The sequence below is a fragment of the Aplysia californica genome, unplaced genomic scaffold (assembly GCF_000002075.1).
Source record: "Aplysia californica isolate F4 #8 unplaced genomic scaffold, AplCal3.0 scaffold00188, whole genome shotgun sequence".
Lineage (NCBI taxonomy): Eukaryota > Metazoa > Mollusca > Gastropoda > Aplysiida > Aplysiidae > Aplysia > Aplysia californica.
The window spans coordinates 391497-415048 of record NW_004797458.1 but is presented as its reverse complement, the minus strand read 5'-3'; the positions used below and the strand labels follow the sequence as shown (position 1 = coordinate 415048).

Genomic DNA, 23552 nt, shown 5'->3' with positions numbered 1-23552 from the left:
ACAGGACACTTTCGTTCTGAAGACATATTGACAATGTTGCTGTCAGGGCTCAGAAGGGCATCAATGTAGTGAAGACCTTGGCTTCAGCGGGAATTAACAGGGTTTTTTTTCCTCCAAATGCAGCTGGTGGTTCTGTCAGTCATACACTATGGTCTGGGCATCCTCTCCTTGTCCAAGACTCAGATAGACAGGTTGGAGAGAGTACAAAATGCAGTTATATGAGGGCCGTTCTGGGTTGCACAAAGGACATCCATGTTGTCTGTATGAGATACATCCATGACCTGGCCAGCATCAGAGTGAGGCATAAGGTGGCACATGCAAAGCTGTACTTGAATGTTTTGGGAGACCAGAGGCACCCTTTGCATGACAACCTGGGCAGCATCAAAGGAAACAGGATCAAACGGGGCAGCTCATGGAGGGCAGGAGCCGAAGACTCCTTGAGGAAAGTTTGTGACATCGATGAAATAAGCCGTGAAAAGGAATGGTTTGAACTGAGCCCTGATTGCAGAAACCTGGCTAACGTTCACATCACTATGGGTAGTGAAAGACGAGAATGTGCTGCTGTCATTAACAACAATGCAGCTGGTGGTGCTAGTACTTGCCCCGCTGGTGGTGCTGATGATGGTTTTGGAAAGTTGAAGCAGGAAATTAAGGACACTGTCAAGGCTATTCTGGATTCACGCCAGGCAGTCACGAGTAGCCCTGACAACCATCCGAGCAAACAGTGGTTGAAAGACTTCTTAAAAAGAAACCCAGACCTCTCCAAGAGGACGCCATCTGCTCTAGGGAAGGAGAGAGCCCTGGTAACGCCAGACGGACTGGCTGCCTGGTATCGTGAAATAAAGGGAGTATTTGGACAGCGTGGATCCAACTCTCATCACATTAAAGGACCGGCTGTACAATGCTGATGAGACGGGCTTCCATCTGTGCCCCAAAAAGTGATAGCAGCAAAAGGCAGTAAGCATGTTCAAAACCTGTCCAGCAACACCAAGCAGAGCATCACTGTACTTGCATGTTGCTCTGCCAACGGCCACTACATCGTGCAGTTTATCATCTTCCCCAACAAGAGGAGACATGTTTTGATCTCATGGCTGGCTTCCCAGAGGCAAAGTTTCAGATTTCGCCTAACGGATGGATTAATACAGATGTGATTATGTCCTGGCTCAGGGACAGCTATGTACCAGCTGTCGCTCACAAAAAGAAACCGGTTATGTTATTTGTCGACGGCCACACCTCGCACACTTAAAACATTGAGGTGATCGATCTGCGCATCAAGGAGCAGATACTGCTTTACTGCTTAAAGAGCCACGCCTAACATATTATTCAGCCCTTGGACCAATCTCTGTTTGGGTCCATGAAGCAGGCTTGGGGGAAACAGTGCCAAAAAGTTATGAATGAAACAGGAGAGAGTGTAAGTGTCAGGACCTTCACAGCAGCACTGAAACCAGTCTGGGGCGCCACGACAAGACCCGAGGTTGCCTTCAATGGCTTTTCCAAGAGTGGGATTTACCCATACAACCCTGAAAGGGTGGTGAACTCCGAAAAACTGGCACCAAGCCGCACTTTTGCACCAGGAGCAGCATCAGTACCATTGGCCACTGCACCACCACCACCAGCGCCAGTAACAGCACCCCGGGCAGCAGCAACAGCACCACCACCAGCAGCAGCATCACCTTCACCACCACCAGTAGAACTGTCACCAGCAAACATGAAACGGCTGCTTGACTTTGCTGCGTTTGATGGTCCACAAAGGATTGACTCATTGTGGAGTACACTTGGCACCGGGGCCGGGGGGATTGCCGAAGAGGAGCTCAAGGAGCTTTTAAGTGGTGTTAGGAGCTCAAGGAGCTTTTAAGTGGTGTTGGCTTCATTGCATCAGGGTCAGCAGCACCAGCGACCAAGCGCCACCAGCATCACCAGTGACGCAAGCACTAGCACCACCATCAGCAGGCAGCACCATTGTCCATAGCATTGACAACATCTTGTCCCCGCCCCAATTCCCCAGGAACAAAAGTGGTAGGAAAAAACCTCCGAAATCTCTTCCAATGGCATTAAGCGGCACAGAATTTCAAGAGTAACTGCTACGGCAAGAAAGAGAAAGAGAAGAACTGGAGTTAGCAAAGGAAGCAAGAAAAGCTGAAAGAGAGGTGAACAGGAAGAGAAAGACACAAGAAGCAGAGAAAAAGAAAGAGAGGGTGGTGGAAGAGAACAAGCGGTTGCGACAGCAGAAGAAAGAAGAGAAAGAGGCAGAAAGGAAAAGGAAGGCTGAAGAGAGGAGGTTGAAGAAGTTGATGGTGACACACACACACACATGTATATATATATCTATATCTATATCTATATATATCTATATCTATATCTATATATATATATATATATATATATATATATATATATATATATATATATCTATATCTATATATATATATCTATCTATATATCTATATATATATATATATATCTATATATATATATATATATCTATATATCTATATATCTATATATATATATATAGATATATATATATAGATATATATATATATAGATATAGATATATATATATATATAGATATAGATATATATATATATATATATATATAGATATAGATATAGATATATATATTATCTATCTCTCTATATATATATCTATATATAGATATAGATATATACATGTATAGTCACACAAGGGACACATTGGGGGAAGTTCTGGATTTTTTCTGTTCAATTGGAAGTTGAGCTGTATATATGTTCTGTTCGTCGGCGGAAGATCGTGGTCTGTTTCTTTCTCTGTAAGAGGTTGATATTGTCATTTCGTTCTGTTGTGGTCATAATAATGTTTGAAAACTGCTCTGCCTGTCTTTCCCTAAGCCCATTTGTTCATCCCATCTTTTTATTTTTATGATTTGTTTTGCAGTCGTATGAAGTTGGAAACTTAGGGAAGACATAGAGTGAATGCTTTGACTTTTGTTCAGCGTGTGCATGTTTTTTAAAATCGACATCAAATCATGTCTCGGCCCCAGCGAAAAAAGGCTACTGAAGTGATTGAGTTCTTCCAGAGGCTCGACTCCGATGTTGAAGAAACTGATTCTGATGAGGATTTTTTGATTCAGGTCAGACATATTTACATCTTGGCGATAATAGGGTGTTGTCACTGCATCTCGGGACTGACTATCCCGACTGAAGAGAGAATAGCTATTTTCTACTAGATCTAGATCTAGAACTGAAGTCATTCCCTAGTACCAAGTCAGGTCCAGACAAAGATTTATTTTGTCAGTCCAAGGTCCTGTATCATTGCTCTTATTTACATCTAGTATCTAGATGTAGATTTTTAGCTTCTGTTACTAACTCGGGCAAGCATTATAAAATTGAAATTGAGGCTCTGTTATTTTGTTTCGTCTAAATTTTTCTAACATTCATGTTTATACTTTCAGGTCCTGATGAGGATAGTGATGATGCCGACTCAGGACCATCAACGTCTGCAGGACCGCCACCTAAACGCATGAGTCCGTCTGGTGATGTGGCACCTGCACCTACACCTGCAGGTGACTGGACTGAGGATCTGACTGGGTTTCCTCTTGGGGTCCCCTTTACTCGGCAGCCTGGCATGCATGTACCAGAAAATGTCGTGACACCTCTGGATTTTTTCCGTCTTTTCTTCACGGCAGACATCCTACGGGTAATCAAGACAGAGAGGAACAGGTACGCTGCTTCGGAGCTGGGTCGAAGACAGCTGCCCCCTGAGAGTCTCTGCAAGAACTGGAGCACAGTGACGCTGAAGGAGTTGTGGGGGTTCTTCACCATCTGGGTGCACATGTCACTTGTCAAGAAACCCAGCCTGAAGGACTACTGGAGTACGGCAGAAATTATCGGCACATCATTCGCCCCCAAAATAATGTCAAAGAACCGTTTCATGCAGATTCTTGGCCTTCTGCATCTCAACAACAACACCACGTACGGGCCCCTCAGAGAAACTGGTCACAACCCTCTCCATAAGCTGCGACCAATATCGATCCCCTTTCTGCAACCTTTTGAGACCTCGTGACCCCTCGACAGAAATTCGTCATTGATGAAGCCATCTGCCCATGGAGGGGAAACCTGCGGTTCAGGGTGTACATGAAAGACAAGCCCAACAAGTGGGGATCAAGCTGTACATGCTGTGCGAGAGTGCCTCTGCGTACGTCTGTGCCTTCGAAATCTATGCCGCTGACCCTACCATCAGCAACAAACCCGTGGATGTGTGCCGACGAATGATGTTGCCGCTAATGAACAAAGGGTACATTTTGTACACGGACAACTATTACACCTGTCCAGCTTTGTACCATGAGATGATCGCATGCGACACCATGATTGTTGGGACAGTAAGAGCCAATCTTGTGGGTACGCCGAAGGATTTGGCAACGCTGAATCTAAGAATAGGTACCAGAAACTAAATTTTCAAAGTAGCAGTATTCCAAATTGTTCTGCTTCATTTGAAAGGCCTATATATTTCCACTGAGCATTTTGGTACCATTCTTTAACCTCTTGGTCAATTTTAAAGAAAATGGTATTCGTTTAAAATTTGATCACATTTGTTAAAGTCATTGATTGATTGGGTAGATGTTGTACGGCACTATCGACACAATTTTGGTCATTTAAGCGCCAATAAAGTCAGTCACTGGCTGCAACCCCATGTTTGACAGACAATAAAAGAGTACCAAGAGCACTAAACATCTCCACATTAACAGAGTACAATCACTATAAGAAATATAATATATGGAGCCTAATTTTTTTCAAGACTGTGAGATCATTACAAATCAGTATTTTATCGCCCCAAACACGAAGATCTGTCCTTATCTCGACAAAAACACCAAGCGTTGACCCGGCCGGCGCCGCACCGCCCCCCGGGGCGAGCGAGTTGGCTCTATACTGTAGTGTACCCCACATGTGGGGTCACATGCTTTCCAAGTCTAGCGGAAGGATTGATGAAAAATAATTCAAAGCTGATTACTTTATTCTAATAGGAAAAGAACTGATCTTTTAATTGACACGTTTTTTAAGCCGGTATTTTACATATTTTGTGTTAAAAGTGATCTTTAAACATTTTGACAGTATTTTTAAAAGCTTTCTATTTCGATGCCAAAGGCCAAATATATACCACGGGAAGGCTCGTTTAAAGCTTTACAGTTCTCCGCCAATGAAAAGACGGTATTTAATCATCCTTTGTTCCGCGAAGCATTTGAATGCACGCGTGTCAATTTTTCAACCGGCCGACCACGCATTACGGCTGCGGGGGGCTTCGCTTTCATCTGCGATTCTCCAGCTCCTAATAATCGGACATAAAAACAACTTACCCCATTGAAACGATGAAAAGCTGAACTTTTACAAGGTTTACGGCATTTGGTGTTTTATAGCGAAAGAGCAAAGAAACAGCGATCAGAATCACCCCGATTTCATCGACACCACGCGGTCGGAAGGCCGCGAGTGCCCGCGTTAACACTACCTACTAAGAACTGGAGAGAGTGCCTACCGATGGCAAGACAAACTGGTGGCCCTCCGGTGGCAAGATAAAAAGTCTGTCAACCTTCTGACAACTGTGCATGACCCACGGAGAAGGGTGACAGTCAGATCAACGGCCCAGACCAAGGAGAAACCGCTGGTGGTACACTCTCAACATGAGGGGTGTAGACCGCAGCCACCAACTCATGGCCTATATGCCCTTCCATCGCCGCACCTTGGAATGGTGGAAAAAACTGTTTGGACACCTGTTTACCCTCATGATGGTGCAGGCCTCCATCCTGTACAACAGGAAACAGACATCAACAGGTGGGAAGCCTCTGCCAATCTCCAAGTTCATCCAGAAGCTTTGACAGGGCATGGCGGAGGAATTCTTGGGCTGGCAAGAAGGTGATTCCGAGGACCCAGCTTCCACACAGCTGGATCACCTGCACTCATGTTGCTTCCCGGACTATATTCCTTCAACTGAGAAGAAGAAACGTCCCACCCGGAGTTGCAAGGTGTGTTATGAGAAGGCGAAGCAACCGGGCTCCACAATGAAGCGGAAAGAAACGTCGTTCTGGTGCCCATACCACAAAGTACCCCTGTGTGTGGTCCCCTGCTTTCAGGACTTCCACACAAAGAAGGAGTACTGTAACTAAACCCCCTGGATTACTGGAGTATATACTTATTGGATACACAAGCCTTTGGTGAGTCAAACTGCATGTTTTTGCATGTATGTTTTGTTTGCGTATCCACGAGGCCTCTCATATTTTCTCTCAACCTCTGTCTGTGCTAACCATGTGGATTTTGATGCAGAATGTAGTCTCTTTTTCACCACAATTCCAAGCATACACATGCCTTGCACAATAACAGTTATCAATCTTTACTTTTAGGATCTTTTTACAGCAAATATAGGTAACAACCTAGCCAGGGTTATATCATGGATGCTGAAAATTTTTTTTTTTAATTCTCAAAAAGGGTGTGTTTTTGATAAATCGTTTTTTGTTTTTTGTTTTTGTAAAGTGTTTTATGGCTCTCGCAACTGCTTAAGGTCATATGACAAATCGTGGGGGAAAAAAAGTATCCAACATAGAGGATTTTCGTCAAGTGCACTGTGTTCAGAAAGGTTGTATCTGTAAGTGTGCCAAATTTCAGCTTTGTAACCCAACTATAATACCACTAAATAATCTTTTGAAAACTCTCCAAAAACCCTGGTCCGAAGGGTTTGTGTCCGAAAATAGGGCTGGTCCCGAGTGAGTTAAACCAAAATAGTGTTGGTGTTTTTTATATTTTCTATGTTTGTTATCGTCTTCTCTAACGTACTTGTCTGATCTTTGTCGTTGTTTGAATATTTTGATCAACCACAAGGAAGTGTATAGGCCTACATGATAGATCTATGTCAAGCAAACTCAAGAATTAAATCAAAACATGAACTGCAACACCTAAGGTAGGGTGTACATGACTTGTAGACTCAACAATCCAAATAAAGCGCATACTGTACTACACTTTTTCCTCCAACTCGAACAGCATGGATGTTACCCGGGATACGCAAAGATCTTCGTTAGATTAGACCAGAACATCGCTTTTTAGTTTTTGCATTGTATTTGATTTGTCCACAAGAATGCAACACCCTTCCTAATCTAAAACTCACAAAAAAGGAGAGATTGAAGCTGTACACACTGACATCTTACAAGCCATGGCGCATAAGCATTCCACATGACCAGCGCATGACATTCCATTGTTGCATGGACATCCCTGTATTGATGCATGAACATTCTTCCTAGCGCACGGGTATTTCCAAACGGGACCAGAAACACATCATATGTGTGGGGAGCTGCGAAAACCGTTCCGAAGTCGCTGTGCTTACTTTAAAGCTAGGCCGTCTCAAAGGTCATTTTGGGCTTTCCTATGGAATTTGAGATTTTTGGAATTTGAGATTTTTGCACCAATTTGTTATTCAGCATCTTAACTTTCATCTCTAGAAATATTAAACAATACTTCGAGATTGAAATATGTCTATTTTAATTATTTTCAGCATCACCCCCAGCCGATATGATTAGCAAACACGGCTGACAGTGCTGAAGAGGACTCCGAAAATCCATCTCTTTTTGACCGACTTTTCTCAAAAGTATTTTAAGACAAACCCCACATATCATACATTGTTGGAAAGCTCAGTCTGTGTACTGGCGAATAAAAAGTAGTGCACATACCTTGGACAAAGAAGCATGGAGTGCGCATCCAGATTAGTGCGCCACTGTGAATGTTTGTAATAAAAATCAAGTGCCGAGTTTAAGCACCAATATTTGTCCATAATTGCCACAATTCTTACTTGAAATACACCCTTAAACTAAAATAATTACTGGAAAATTGTCAAGATGCAATAGTTTGTTATTTTATCTAAATAAAGAGTAATAATTTGAAAAAGCAGCATCTGAACCCTGACCCGTGCCCAGACCCTGCTCACTTTCAAAACGGCGAGTCCCAGAGGAAAGAGCGTTGAGACACTAGCTCGTCTGTTGAATTTAAAGGCTACAGACACAGAAGCTTACCAAGAAGTCTTTGATGCTTATTTTGGTGATAGACAGGAATCGGAAAATGACTCAACTACTGATGAGGAGCAATCCAGTGATGATAAGTAGTTTAAAATTGTTTTTTTTAAAGGCTCTTCCCAGTCTTTCTCTGCTTTCGACATGCTTTGTTTACATTCTCACCCCGACTGTTTATAGCTATAATCATGACAAATCATGACCACATATCAAAATGTAGATAGATTTAGATATAAGATGACCTCCTGTTCTGTAATAGATTCAGTTTGTAGGTAAATTCTAAAGTAAGCTAGATCTAGATCTAGACTTAGACTCTTCTTGTGTCCTAGACCCCTGAATTTCTTAAACATGTGTGCACCTCTTGTCTTAGACATTTATTGTCATAGTTGATTATAAACGCTGACTATAGAGCATTTGATTTTATCTTTTCTTTTATGTTAAGCTTGTGTCATCTTAATTTATACATTGGCCCATAGTGGTAGATTAGATCAGTTTTCCCAGTGCCAGTATAATAAAATCTAATAAACTTAACTTTGGTTTGGTTGAGATTGTGCTGTGGACTATAAACCATTTGGCATTATCTTTTCCTTTAAATGTTAAGCTTGTGTCATTTTAATTCATACATTGGCCTACAAGGGTAGATTAGATCAATTTTTCCAGTATAATAAATTCAAGTAAACTTTACTCTGGTTGAGTGGTTAAGATTGTGCTACATTCCTACTGCAACTGCAAAATAAGTTGTTCTTAGAGCTAAATGCATTTTCCCCAGATGACTCGGTCTGTGAAGTTTTGACAACTGAGCTAGACCTGTCAGAAAGGAACGTGCCTTTTGAACGCAAAAGACCCCATCTGTCAGCCATACCAGCCAACACCCCCTTAACTGGACCAACCGAATTTACACATCGACCCACCTTCCACGTCAACGAAAGGGCCTGTCCCATACCCCTGCTCCTGTAAGTCAACACCGTGTTACTCAAACTTTCATGCAGAAACAATCCAGGACATAAGACACCAGTACATTGCCTTAACGGACAAAGACAGTACATTGCCTTAACGGACAAAGAATTTGACATAGCTGTGCTGTCAAAAATTTCATGTGGCATTCATTTGGATTCTATTACCCGCAAATCACGAAAGGCAGTCCAAACAGAACGGAAAGCGTCACGGACGGATTACTTGCTCCATGGACACCGTATTTGCCGTGATTTCTTCCTGTACATTCATGACATTGGGCTTGGCAAACTGACAACCCTGATTAAGCATTACAAGGCCTGTGGTGTTGAAGCCCGTGTCCACAAGAGCAAGAAGCGGCTTCCCCATAACACCCTGAAGTATGAAGACACCAGGAGGGTAGTTGACTTCATAATAAACTATGCAGAGATCCACGCTATAGAACTGCCAGGAAGAACACCCAGACACTGGATTACGAACGTTAGGTTGCTGCCCACACATTGCACAAAAACAGAGGTATATGAACTGTTCAAAACATCGTCTGAGGAAACAGGACACCACTGTGCTCACATCACAACCTTCAGAAAACTGAGGAGACAGTTAATCCCTTTTATTAGGACCATGCCTCCTGCAACAGATCTCTGCTGGACCTGTCAAAGAGGTATGCAGCAAATTCAGCTGTCAGCCAACAAGCCTGATGAAGAGAAAAAACGGTTAATAGACGATTTGAACTCTCATCAGGAGATTGTTCAGAATGAGCGTTCATTTTACCAACACAGCTGTGAAATAGTAAAGACACAACTTCCGCCAGCCAGACAACCAGGACCCCATCCATACTGCTCCTTTCAAGGGAAAAATCACATTTCTTTCGACTTTGCTCAGCAGACTCACTTTCCAAGTGATCCTCTTCAAGCTGGGCCAATTTATTTCAAGACCCCCTGGAAGTGTGGCCTTTTTGGGATTAATAATGAGGCGCTGGGAAAACAGGTGAACATTCTAATTGATGAGGCTCACAACACTGGGGAAAAGTGCCAACACAGTTGTGTCTTATCTGCATTTCTACCTGGAAAACTTCAGCCTTGGTGAGACAGAACTTCATTTATATGCAGACAATTGTGCCGGACAAAACAAAAACTCAGTAATGATTTGGTACCTCATGTGGCACCAGTCGAAATAAGAATATTTGCCTAAGCTTTCTGATTGCGGGCCATACAAAGTTTAGCCCAGACGGTGGATTTGGTCTCATAAAAAGAAAATAAAAGGTGACAAAGGTTGATTGTTTGCAAGATCCAGTCAAAGTTGTAGATGCTTCGGCTGCTATGAACGAGGCCATTCTAGTGGGTACAGAAAATGGAGTATCTCAACTTCCCACCTGTGACTGGACGACTTTTCTTTCCAAGTATTTCAGTAAGGTGAAAGGAATAAAAACCCTTCAACATTTTTCTTTCAACAACTCAGGAATCATCGCAGTGAAAAACACAGCAAAGCCCCTGAAACAGCCCAGGCCCTACAGAAAGCAGCTCTCCCTGGGCCGGATGTTCTGCCGCCAGTAATTCCGTCACCTGGGCTCAGCCTCAAACGCCAGCAATATCTCTTCAAAGAGATTCGTCCATTCGTCTCCCCTCACTGTCAGGATAATGTAACACCTGAAGACAGTGGCAGTGACTCCTCTGACAGTGAATATGAAGTGCCAGCCAAAGCGACAAAACTGTAGCAGGACCAGGCAAAGCCATCTGAGGTCGAGGTCGTGGACGCAGCCGCCGAGCCAACACGGAGTAATCTATGAAACATCAGTAATGTGGATATAAATACATCAACACCAGCTACAAAGGTAAGAAAACCTATTACATTTTGTCTACAAGTATGTTGTTGTGGTTACTGTACTAGTATATGTTGAGTTTTGTCCCTTTTGTTGAGCTCATATCTGCCAAAAACATTGCTCAAACTTTTAAAGCCGTTTTTCTCTTTTCGGATTTTTCCTACCTTGCGTGATAAAAACTGCAATATCTCGGAAACTATAATAGATAAAACCTTCAAATAAAAAAGCAAAATACTCACGGAAAGCTGTAGAATAATATTATGTAGAAATCTCAATTTTCACATTTGGACCCATATGAATGGTTTTTGCAGCTCCCCACACATATAATATAGAAACCACATGCTAAAAGGTCAGGAAAGCAGTGCAGGGCTACTCTCTAGTGAAAATATTAAAATCCAACTGTGTCACCGGATGTTATTCACGAAAAGGCGCTTAGGGGGTAGGGCATGCATGCCCCGACTCTACCTCTTCAGGTTTTTTATGTCTTTGAACTTTCACCCATGACCCTGATTGGGACAACTCACAAATTTATAAAGGCAAGCATATTAAACTTCCCACCTCACAAGCAGCACTCGTCATCCCTCTACAGAGTCTACAGCAGTGGTACAGTTGTAGTAAACAGCCAGTTCGCCAGAATATGATGAATTGGCATGACAAGGGCCCCACTTTGCAAGGAACACATACATCAAAAAACAAAAATGAAAAGACTTTCAGTTTGTGTCCAAATCCTTACAATAGTGCTTAATAGAGCTGTATGGAAAGAACTTCTCGAAAGCAGCTTGCGTTCCTGCTACCACTATCAGTGACTCCAGTGCTAAAGATGCGGGGTAGGCACACGTCAGTGACTCAAATGTTGAATAGGCTCGGCGGTCACACGTCAGCGACTCACATGTTGAAGATGCGTGGGCAGAGATGTCCCATGTGTGCGATGTTGGAGTGGAGGATGGAGTGCACCACAAAAGTGTGAGAATTGTCGCAGGCTGAGGAAGAAAAAACAACAAAAAGAACTGTACACAACCGTAGCAAAGAAGAAGTAGAGCGGATATTGTTGGTTTGAAATTGCCTCGTTTTTCAGCAAAACGAAAAAATAAGCACTGTTTACCAAATTTTGTAGAGTTGAACCTGTCAAACAAAATTTTCCACATTTGAGGGGAAAAGCAAGCATCTTTCTTTGGCAGAGGGTATTCTTAGACAGTGTCATTATAATAACAAAACAACACAAAGGGGGGAGTGGGGAGTGAGAATTGGTAATTTATACAGGCGATTGTCAAGGGCAGGTGGCTGTTAGAGCAGGTTCGACTGAAATTATATCTTTTTATTTAGATAGTACAATCTGTCACACACCTCTTGTTTCACCTTCTTTTTTCCGTCACTACATGACCTGGTCTGTTAAGTCACTGGTTGCTGGGTGTTTCTTTGAGATGCATGTTTGAGGGGCTATTTCAAAACTGTGCCCTGATCAGTTTTATTCAGCCATCTACATCTCCTTTCCACATACATGACAAAAGTAACAAATTTACACTGTAACATACCTGGGAGGTCAAACGGTTAACTTGTTTGCTTTTGGTCATTTCTTTAAAACAAATATTTATTTTTGTGTCTTCAAATAATTTGGATCTATACCAACATCTACACCCAGTCTCTGATTCTCATCAACATTCCAAAACTGGACCATTACATTTTTTATTTATTTTAGAGCATTTCTCCATCAAATTTCATTTAGCTGAGGTTCCTTTGAAATGCTTCATTTATTCATTTTTGACTTTTGTGAGCCCCAAGTATAAACAGCAAATACATGTTGGGGAGTCAAAGGCAGCCTCTTTTCTCCCTCTTGGCAAAAGAAAAGATATTTTTTAAAAACCACAAATAGATCTAATTAAAGTTTGTAGTGGTTGCCACACAATAAGTCCCATCACCCTCTGAGATCACCCATCATGCAAGTAGTGATAAAAACAGAGTAACTGATCATACAGGTCAATTAAGAAGTCATAGCCATCACCGGTCAAAAATAAGTCACAGTCACCACCATATGTCACATACAAGTCAGACACAACAGGTACGTTACGAGTCAGCCACCATGCTTCAGTTATAAGCTACAGTCACCACAAAAGGACATTAGATGTCAACACATGTCACTTAAAAGTCTTTATCATTATAGGTCAATTATGAATAACAGTCACCATGTGTCAGTAACGACTAACCTTCAAAATGTGTCAATACCAATTCATGGTCGTTATGTGTTAGCTGCAATTCACTGTCATAGTGTGTTAGATAATGTGTCATAATGTGTTCACACAGTCACGGTGTGTCACAAAGAAGTCACCGTCACCATGTGTTAGCTACAAGTCACTCACAAAACATCTGTTGTGAGTCATTGAGTTATACAAATCACTTACTTCTTCTTTTCACTTCGCTCTCAAACTCTGATGGGGGGTTGTCCTGTGAGGAGAAACAATGCTCATGTAAATCCACTGATGCATCTTTTTCCCAAAGCAGTCATTCAATTAAGAATATTTGTAAAATATGTAATAGGAGGCAGTTTAGTGAACGCGCTCGCGGCAGGGCGAATCGGCCGCGGTACGCTCCGTAGATTTTTGTGACCGGCCGTGAAGCCTCGCGCTACGGTGGGTCTAAACAACTCACAGTTTTGTTTCGTTTTGCGAATTGCACTACCACTCCCGATACATCTTTTTAAACAGAAAAGAAAGGTCTTCAAAATGGCGGTCTTCGCGTGAAAATCGGTTCAGTAGAACTGGAAATATTTGCATCTGAAAACAAGGCAGTTTTTACAACGCGATAAAATGAAAACTACTGGCTGTATATTTGTGAATCTTTCAGAAGTTATAAGATTATCCATTCTAGTTTCTTTTGACACCCGGGTTGTTCAGGTTGAACTTCGCACAACGCTACGGCGCTTCCCGTAAAAATGCATACAAAAAGCCGAAACGCCGAATCGTCCGATCAGCGACCCGGCGCCCCCGCTCTCCCCTGCACACTGTGATAACGTATTGCGCCGGCATCGCATTTATTCGCGCTTTACTTGTTTCTCCGGATAATAATAATACGTGCGGCTATGAAATTATGAACGGACTGACAAAAGAATTCACAGTTTTGCTTTTATTTTACCATATTTGGCTCTTGAATAGTGCAAATGATAAGTAAGTCTAGATTCCCTTCTAGAATTCAGCAGTAGTAGGCTAGAAACAGTCAAAAAGCCAGCATATCTAACTATTTATGCCTTTGGGCTTTGGAATTGAAATAAAGCTTGAATTGCACAGTTCTAATTGATGTTAAATTCGGCATCTAGCTCTATATTCCAGAGTTAATAATAAATCTCATCATAACAATTGCTTTTATGAGACAACCTTTTTCTTAAATCAGTTTTGCGCAAACTTACTAGTTAGTAGTATAGTAGTAGAGAACACGAGTTTATCTAAGCCTCTGCTCAGTCTTTCACTTTCAGTACCTAATAATTTAATGTTGTTATTTTCTGGATATTTTTACATTTACATTATCAAATTGTGCCATTTAAAAAAATATAATTTATGGCCAATGAGTCTGACTCAATATTTTTTTTTAAATATGCTCATCAATAAAAATTGCTAGTTGATAATAACTCAAAATGTAATGAATAGTGAAGTAACATGTGTGAAAAAATAATAGAATGAGGTAGACTATAAATATAATTTGTCAAAAAAATTGCAAGTGCAACTTGTGTGAAGATCATAAAATGACTTTGTTATTTTCTGGTCATCTTTCCGCAGTTTATTAAATGTTCCAGTGGGTCTACAACTAGGTCTCCAAAGAGCATTTTTCTTGAATTTATAAGCTTTTTTATGCACTTGAAAGCATAAAATATAGCTTCCCACAAATGTATGTTACAATACTTTGTAAAAGATAGGGAGCTGACTTATGGCGGTCATTAATAGGTTGGGTTTGTTTTTTTACGGAATCCGTTTAACGGTTAGAAAAACACTAAAAATACGTTTTGAAATCTTAAGAATGGTCATAAAAATTGGAAATTATTACTTAATTGGCTTAACTCTTTAATAATTATGAACAGTGAAAAAAGACAAAGAGAATGATGTATGATTTATCTAAATATGACAATTAGCAGCAAAGATATAGCCCATTTTGTCCATTTCGGGTTATCCTTGCGGGGGATTTTTTATCACCCTGAACCTCTAGAAGTACCAAAAAATATTTCTGTGTCTTTGTAAAGAGGTGTTTTGTAGTTGTGTGCATTCTGTGTAAAATTCCCAACAAACTGATGTACAACACTTTAAAAAATATGCATTTTGTGTTGAGTAATGGTCATTTGTGTTGTAAAGTTGCATTTTTGTGTCACAAAAACTCAGTGTTAAAAGTGGCTTGAAATTGGCCGGATTTTAGGCATGAAAAATCGCCATAACTTTTTAACTAATAAAGATATCAACAAAATTTAAACTGTTTTATGATCATGAAGGCAAGAGCTTTCAAATGAAAGTATTTCAAAGCATATCAGACAAATTTGAAATTTTCACTAAACTGCCTAGTAATAGAGAACTAACCAAGAGACTTTGAACACAGTACTTGAACACATAACAAAATACAGATCAGTTTGCCTAATTAATCCAGAAACAATTAATTAAAAAAATATGGATAATCTGTAAGAAAACAGAATCCCTGATCGCTTTCTTCCTTGCTTTCTTATTTTTAGATAGCAACCCTCAAGTAATGCAAATAATTAAGTCTTGCGCCCTTTAAGATAATGAAACAGATGAAAGAGACATTAGAACGCACATGTGTCAATTATGGGCAAGACACAAGCATCTGTTTACCTACGTTTATGAAACACATCAATAGGCCTACACAATGTTGTAAAGTAATGCAAGAATCACGACTGTACATCTGTCGCATGACTTTTGGTCGGTCAGGGCCTATTTGTTTCTGCAAAGCTGATTCACATACACAGAAGCACCTGACAGCACACAAGGTGTTTCATGACATCACTGGCATTGGGCCGCCTCATTTCTCTAGCATACCATGGAGTCAATCTCTCTGAACTGAAAAAAAGGAGGCTATATGAAAGAAAATCCCTTTCCCATTGTCCTTCCACAGCTTTACGAAGCTTCAGAATGTAACTGTCCCTGGCATTTAACAAAAGTAGGCCATAAATCGGCACAAGGACCGCCTCAATTGGTCACACTGTTGTAATGAAAAATTAACGTGTACTTATTCTTCTTCTCTTCTTCGCGTTCCCCACTTTATCACAAACTGATGATAGAGGAAATAAAACAATCTAAAAGGAATTCAAGCCATAGAGACACAGTTCCTTCAGGTATTGTTACAAGCACTAAATGACACTATACTGTCTTTAGTAATGAAGTAGGATGTGCCATTCGGTCTTGAGCTTTACCTCCAACCTTACCTTGATATAATGCCAAAGAGTCAGCAGGAGCAGATAACCTTCATACGGGGACACAAAGGGGAACAACTCTGCTACATTTGACAATGGTGGCACTATTAAAAAGCCCTGAGAACAAAATTAAAAAACGTGTTTGAAAAATAACAACAAAGAAACAGACAAAAAACAAACAAACATACACAGACACGTGTGACAAAATCGTTCTTTTAAGACCACTATTTCAGTAGGTCTGTAGAATAACCTGACAGCCAATCTATATTATTAAGGATTAGAGTGTTCTGACAAAGGAGAACATTTTCTGTACACTGTATGTCCAGTACTGTACTGCTCAAGCACACAGAACCAAGTACAGCTTTCAAATTCAGCCAGTTGATTGATTCCAGCATCCTTATCGATATCTCTCTCCTCCTTTTTCTGTGTGTGTTACTCTCTTGTAACACCACTAATCTGTAGCCCTTGTATGAGCTAATTGTGTAGCAAGTGCTGTAAAATGCTTACTAAAATCAAAATGACTGTTATATAATCTTTTAAAAATCATCAAAATCAGCAGTAAAGTCTTCACGACTTTCAAATTTTCTTTTTTGAGTCCACTGTCAGAGCTTCAGATCAGCTGGTTGCTGGTGAAAGCCACAGGTGAAACCAATTTGTATCATTATTTTTTTGTGTTATTTTTTTTTTTTAATGACACTAGTGGCCGTTACTCCAAACTTTCAAGGTAATGAAAGCTACATAAAATAAATTTTCCTTCATTTTTGAGTACAAACTATAAGTTTCACTGGTAAATCTTTTTAAACAAGCAAAAGACAAGTGTATTAAAAATGCCACCAACAAGCATGGATAACGATCATGTTTCATCTACCCTGGCGGCTCACTAGGGTTGGGTCGGGCTCGCAATATTAGCGTCCACGAGTAACGAACTACCCGCTGGCATTACCCGCAAACGAGCGGACGGGTAACGAACCGTCCGTTTGTGAAGAGTAGTTCGCGACTCGCTACTCGCTGCACATCGGACAGAGACAACAGTTCGTTTAGCGAGCGAGCGGACGGGCGGACCGAGAGACTCCATGCATTCGAGCGGGCAGGCGGATGGACGGACGGGAACGACTCCTTCCATTGCCTACAACTTTTAAACCCCCCGCCCCCCCCCTAAAAAAAATATTAAAAAATCACCCTCCTGCCTCACATTGTAGCTAGGCGTTCATGACGGAAATTTCCGCCCCCCCCCCCCCCTCCCCTGGCCTTTGAGATAATTGGAACGTACACAGTGTGCCCCACGCACGAGGTGAAAGGTTACACACATAGTACTACGTCACCAGCCTCTCTCACTCCCTGTGGCACCACTAGTGGTTTGAAACATCCGGCCTAAGTAACAAACAATAGATGACGGGTCTAATCTCGCGTCGAGTATCTCGTCTGCTAGAGTTCGTCCGTTTGCCCGCCCGCCCAGTGAATAAAATTGTGGAGCGGACCCAAAAAACGAACTGACTTGAGGCTTGAGGTCCGCAGTCCGCTCGCTGAGAGAGTTAAATTGTGGAGCGGATCCAAAAAACGAACTGTCTTGAGGTTCGCAGTTCGCTCTCATGGCCATCCGTTACCCGTTCGCTCTGACTGAGTCCGCGAGTAACGAACCCGTCCGTCCGCTCGCCCCAACCCTACGGCTCACCAAGCTCTCTGTTTTGGTGCAACAGTAAGGGTTAATATCTGGCTTGAAAACTAATGCAAAGCACACAACTTTAAAATAAAATTTAAAAAAAAAAAATGTAAGTGACCATGGGTGAAAAAACCCACAATAAGACCCAGTACGTGGGTGGTTAGCGGGTGCTCTGGTGTGGTTTGCTTTTTCTTTCCTATCAAGCATCTATCGTCCTTATCTCCCCTTTTTCTTTTTAAAGTTTGTTACTCTCTTGCAACACCTCTAATCTTCTGGCGCTCATACGACCTTATGCAGTTGCGAGCACCGTAAAACCTCTACTAAAACTTTTTTTAAAGACCCAGTAGGAGCCATCAGCATCCACTGTCAGCATGTGAGCTTGTGAGCTTACCTTTGTGAGGCAGTAGACTAGTTTGACAGCCACTTCGTGGTGCTTGGGGCATCCCGACATGAGCTTCTCCCTGGACACCTCCAGCTGGTTCATCACCACCGCCATCAGCGAGCGCAGCACGGGCGAGGCATAGTACAGGAACACACAGCCTGGGGGAGATAACACACACTCAACCTCACACTTCTACAAAACCAAAAATTTTCTAAATACAGTTATAACACGGATAGCTCGAATTTGTCAGGACCAGCCTCGGTAGTTCGAGGGATATCTTACAAAGATAAGGCGAAGAAAAAAACAGGACCTCAGGCACAGTTTGACAGAAGCGTGATTTCTAGTCTTGTCTGTTCGACCTTTCCATGTTATACTGTACGTTGTTCCCTCTGAACAAAGGAAAAAATATGTGTCACGACATGGTGGAATCAGAAGCTCGTAAATTTTTCTGCATATGGAGTTGTTGGTATAATTATACCCCTCTCTTTCTCTCCCCCTCCCCCTCTCTCTCAAAGCAAATAGGTTATATAAGTACTGAAAATAAGATGAGCTACAAAAGAGTAACAAACAAAAAAAAGGAGGAGAGATAAGGACGTAGATGTTTGCTAAGAAAGAAGGAGCAAATCACACCTGAGCACCCACCAACCACCCATCCACACAGTCAGAAGGAATATCATGACATGAGCTTTAAAGAGCCAAAACAACAGTACAACTGTTCAGCTGAAGTTTACAGAGAGTCTGCACCATAACTACCACATACAAAGTAATTCCAACATGAGCAGAGTAGGAGAAGAGTGACACTGAAAACTCGTAGAAAGGACAACCCAAACTGAGCACCAGTCCACTTGGGCACAAAATATTCCCACTGGTTTGTTTGTTTAAGTAAAGAGAAGCACATCGACACAATTATGACCATTTAGTGCTCGGAAAAAGTAAGACAGACAGGCAGACAGAAACAGCAGAGAAAAGAAGTAGGACCAACCACCCGCATTCTCACTGGGTACACAATGAAAGTATGTCAAACTACAACAAAATGGATCAAACTCAAACTCACTGGAACTAAACTCTTGTATGACGCTGAGCAGGACAGGCAGCTCTTCGACTCTCTTCCACACCATGGTGTCTCTGTGGGCAGGGAAGGGAGAGGAAGATAAATTTTTAGAGGAACCGTGGACAACACTCTATAGTGCATACTGGAATGGCATGGTAACCAAGAGAAAACAAAGTTAACACATTACACCCCAACACGCTCGGGACCGCCCCGGAATTCCCTTACACGCTCCACCCTGACTCGCCCGGAACAGCCCGCGCCGACCTAGCGTCTTTAGAAACGAAGTCTCACCTTGACGAGACACTGGGGCCGAGATTTTGATTTGCATAGTTATTGCAAAAAGTTTCTTCTTTCGTTTGATACCGAAACGAAATTTTTTGGGCCAATAGTTTTAGTATTAAAGCCGAACGAAATGCGATCGCATTATCGACACCTCGAAGGTGTCTCGACTTGTTGAAAAGCGACACAATTGAGTTCAAAAAAAGAAATAACAATGGATTTGAGTAAAAAAAAGCAAATGACAAATCAGATGACTCAGATTTTGATGAAAACGTAGCAAGAGTTTGGGGCAATTTCGATTGATCAGACGTAGAAAATCTAGAATTTAGATCTAGGGCCCGACCGCGAGGCTGAGAGTGAGAGTGACGGGTCGAACACCCCCGATTGAACTAAAGTTAGAATGTTTCCAACAGTTTGCGCATACAAAAAGTTATATTTTTCTGAAACTACATTCATTTTTCGTTTTAACTTTTATTTTTTCAGGATTTTGGGAATTTATTTAGTATTTTTAAAATGTGTTTTTTAAAGGCTTGTATTCACGGGAGGTGGGTTCCTTCCCCTTGCTTAGGATCTAACAATGGAATTCCCGTCCAGACCCTTAGGGTGTAATGTGTTAAAAGGGCTTGTTTATAGACAAGTATCAATCCCAAGACTCACACAACTTCACAATGTCTCCCTATTTTGGCCTGTTCATTTCACTTTACCACTTCAGTCTCCCATGGAACATAGTGTGCTGCACGCTATAAAGTGCAAACCACTGTCTTTCACATTTTCCTTATCTAACTAACTAAACACCCACTTACAACTGTATGACCTGTGGGAAAATGTGATGAATACAGTCAAACATGCTCAAACGACCCCTTGGCCAAGACAAAAACCTGTCCAAATGAAAAGTTCCCACCTCTCTCCTTACGTTTTTTCCATATTTTAATAAAACTGTCGAGGACGACCACCTGTCTAAGGTGATCACTCTTCTTCCCAACAATGGGCGGTCTTCTTGGACAAGGTCCACTGTACCTTGCCTCAGGGTACAAAATCCTGTCCAACAGCACTCGGAGTCAAATTCACAGCTAAGCTCAAACCCTACAACTTGACTAAGATACCCCCAAGAGAAGAATAATGATTGACAGAGTAGGGACGACAGAGTTACCTCTCGGTGGTGACCCGCCGGAAGTCTGGATCCTGCCAGTTCACGTCGTTGTAGAGCGAGTCAAGCGTGAGCATCTCCACCACGGCACAGCCCAAGGTACGGGCGCAGCTCTCGCTGATCACATACCCCGACGTCTGTTTTGTTTTGTTTTGTTTGTTAGAGTAAAGAGAAGCACATCAATACAATAATGGTCATTTAGTGCTGGGAAAAAGTATGCCAGACAGACAGAAATAGAGGGAGAGTAAAGAAGTAAGACCTTCCAGTAGCATCCTCCAACCATCCACCCCGAAGTCTGCCAGTCTGTCCCCGTAGGATTATGCGATTGTGCAGCCGTGTTTTTTCGCATAATCCTGCAACATTTGCATAATTTTGGATGCCCCGCGTTTTTTCACGTTTTTACCCTTTTTTTCACAAAACAATTAACGCCTCGCCATGTGACTAAAGGGAAATAATCATCGTAATAAGTCCCATTTAAGTGAAAAGTTGGTTATTTCCCTTGTTAGAAGATCTTGGTTATTATGGGTTGTGATTTTGTTCCTTGAGCATGTTCAATTTTTCAATCCATCAAAAGTTGTTGTTCTCATGTGTGCTGAAGTTTCATTTTTGACAGGTGTCCCTTGTTTTAGTAATGTGCCAGCATCAGAGGTCCAGATGTCCTTTTTTTTTTTTTTACATTTTTCTTTCCCGTGTAGATCTAGATCGATCTACAGCTGAAAGTTACAGAGATTATATTTTTTGGTTTTGTTTTTTTTACTGATGTGTATTGTTTTCTTTCCAAATACACAACAAATTACTGATACCGATATGTTCTGTTTTAAATTTTTCTGTACATAAAACATGAAAATCATGAAAATTCACGTTGAAAAAGTGTAAAACATGCCACGAATGGTGTTAGGGTAACTTGCATAATTTGGCTTTTTTTGGGCATAATTTGGCCATCTAAATTTGCATAATTCTACGGGGACAGCATAGTCCAGGAAACATACAAACAAGTCAGTCATACAGTGAATGGTATAATAACATAGGGATATTTACATGGCAGGACTGCACAATGTGAAAATTGTTTAAGTCCCATGACCCCATCAACAAAATTTACATCACAGAAAATTTGATAAATCTGAGTATATCTTGCAATAGTAGCAATTTGAAAAAAAACAGTACATTTGAAAAAAAAAAAAGAAAAAGTTGGGCAGAAAGGCAAGAACTATTGGTACAGACCTAAATAATGCTGAATTTCTGTACAGGACAAACATTCTTTAAAAAAATTGGAAATAATGCTTTGTAATTATAGCCACATTGAGATTGGAATTTCAATTATCTGTCCCCGTAGAATTATGCAAATTTAGAAGGCCAAATTATGAGAAAAAAAAAGCAAAATTATGCAAAAATTATGCAAGTTACCGTAACACCATTCGCGACATGTTTTGCACTTTTTCAACACGAAGTTTCATGATTTTCATGTTTTATGTACAGAAAAATTGAAAACAGAACCTATCAGTATCAGTAATTTGTAGTGTATATGGAAAAGAAAACAATACACATCAGTAAAAAACAAAAAAAACAACCAAAAATAATAATCTCTGTAAAATTCAGCTGTAGATCTAGATTCTAGATCTATAGAGGAAAGAAAAATGGTTTTTTTTTTTTTTTTTTTTTAAAGGGCATCTGGACCTCTGATGCTGGCACATTACTAAAACCAGAGACACCTGTCAAACATGAAACATCAGCAGACTTGAGAACAACAACTTTTGATGGATTGAAAAATTGAACATGCTCAAGGAACAAAATCACAACCCATAACCAAGATCTTCTAAAGGAAAATAACCAGCTTTTCACTTAAATGAGAGTTATTACGGTGATTACGTCCCTTTAGTCACATGGCGAGGTGTTAATTGTTTTGTGAAAAAAAAAGGAAAAAAACGTGAAAAAACGCGGATAATCCAAAATTATGCAAATGTTGCAGAATTACGCGAAAAAACGGGGCGCGGCCGCACAATCGCATAATCCTACAGGGACAGAATTATCGACCAAAAAATGATGGCAATACATCAAGAACAGAGAGATATATAAATTCCTTCTTTCGAACTTCAGTGGGGTTTCTCAATATATTTCTACATATGAAACAGAGAGAGAGAGAAGATGTTTATATTTCAGCACATAATATCTATGTCCTTTTTTGTTATGCATATTATAAGCATGACAGCATGTGAGCTTTGTGATACTGCTGCCATTGTAAATGACTAAGACAAAGTTTTCTGTGAAAGGTGAGTATAGAAATTGCCATTGTTATTTAAGATGAAAGCTGTAGAATTTAAAGTACACGTCAAAACAAAGAAATCAAAGTGACTTTTGCAACATTTCCAAAACTCAAACTTATTCAAACCCATGGTACCTCATCCCACTCTACTCTCAAGCACTCACCCCTTTGGCAGTCGCCGACTGGTCGGTTTCCATGGCTTCCTCTCCCGGCTCAGACCCGCCACTAGCTGAGTCAAGAACCTGTCCCGGCCTGTTTAGCTCTCGGCAACACAGCCACAGTGTCTCGATGAAGGTCAGACAGTTCCTTGACACAAGCTCCTGAAATAGTAATTTTTAATTTTTCAAAGTCTCAACTCAAATTTCCTGGCTGGCATCTATACTACTAGTTTCCTTCTCAATAGCATTTTTTTAAGAGTTCAAAATCATTCTACAAAGCTTGACATTTTGCTGATATAAGAACACATCAGAGATAAACAAAACTTCCATCCTTACTGCTACGATTGTCACTCAAAACCAGACAACATGATACAAGCAACAACCTGTTCCATAACCTTTAAAAATGGAACTCGGTTCTAACAACTT

General features: G+C 41.0%; 1 protein-coding gene across 1 annotated transcript in view; it reads right to left on the bottom strand.

The window, feature by feature from the left end:
- Positions 1–6473: 6473 nt before the first annotated feature.
- The window catches only part of LOC101847493 (integrator complex subunit 5), a 34893-nt gene continuing 17814 nt past the window's right edge, over positions 6474–23552 (bottom strand). Inside the window, exons 17-23 of the mRNA XM_005098648.3 lie at positions 23133–23288; positions 20712–20845; positions 19286–19356; positions 18241–18389; positions 16202–16306; positions 13188–13230; positions 6474–11771 (exon numbers count right to left, since the gene is read on the bottom strand). Coding sequence (XP_005098705.1) covers positions 11677–11771; positions 13188–13230; positions 16202–16306; positions 18241–18389; positions 19286–19356; positions 20712–20845; positions 23133–23288 — 753 coding nt within the window. The 3' untranslated portion in view covers positions 6474–11676. The remainder of the gene's footprint in view (positions 11772–13187; positions 13231–16201; positions 16307–18240; positions 18390–19285; positions 19357–20711; positions 20846–23132; positions 23289–23552) is intronic.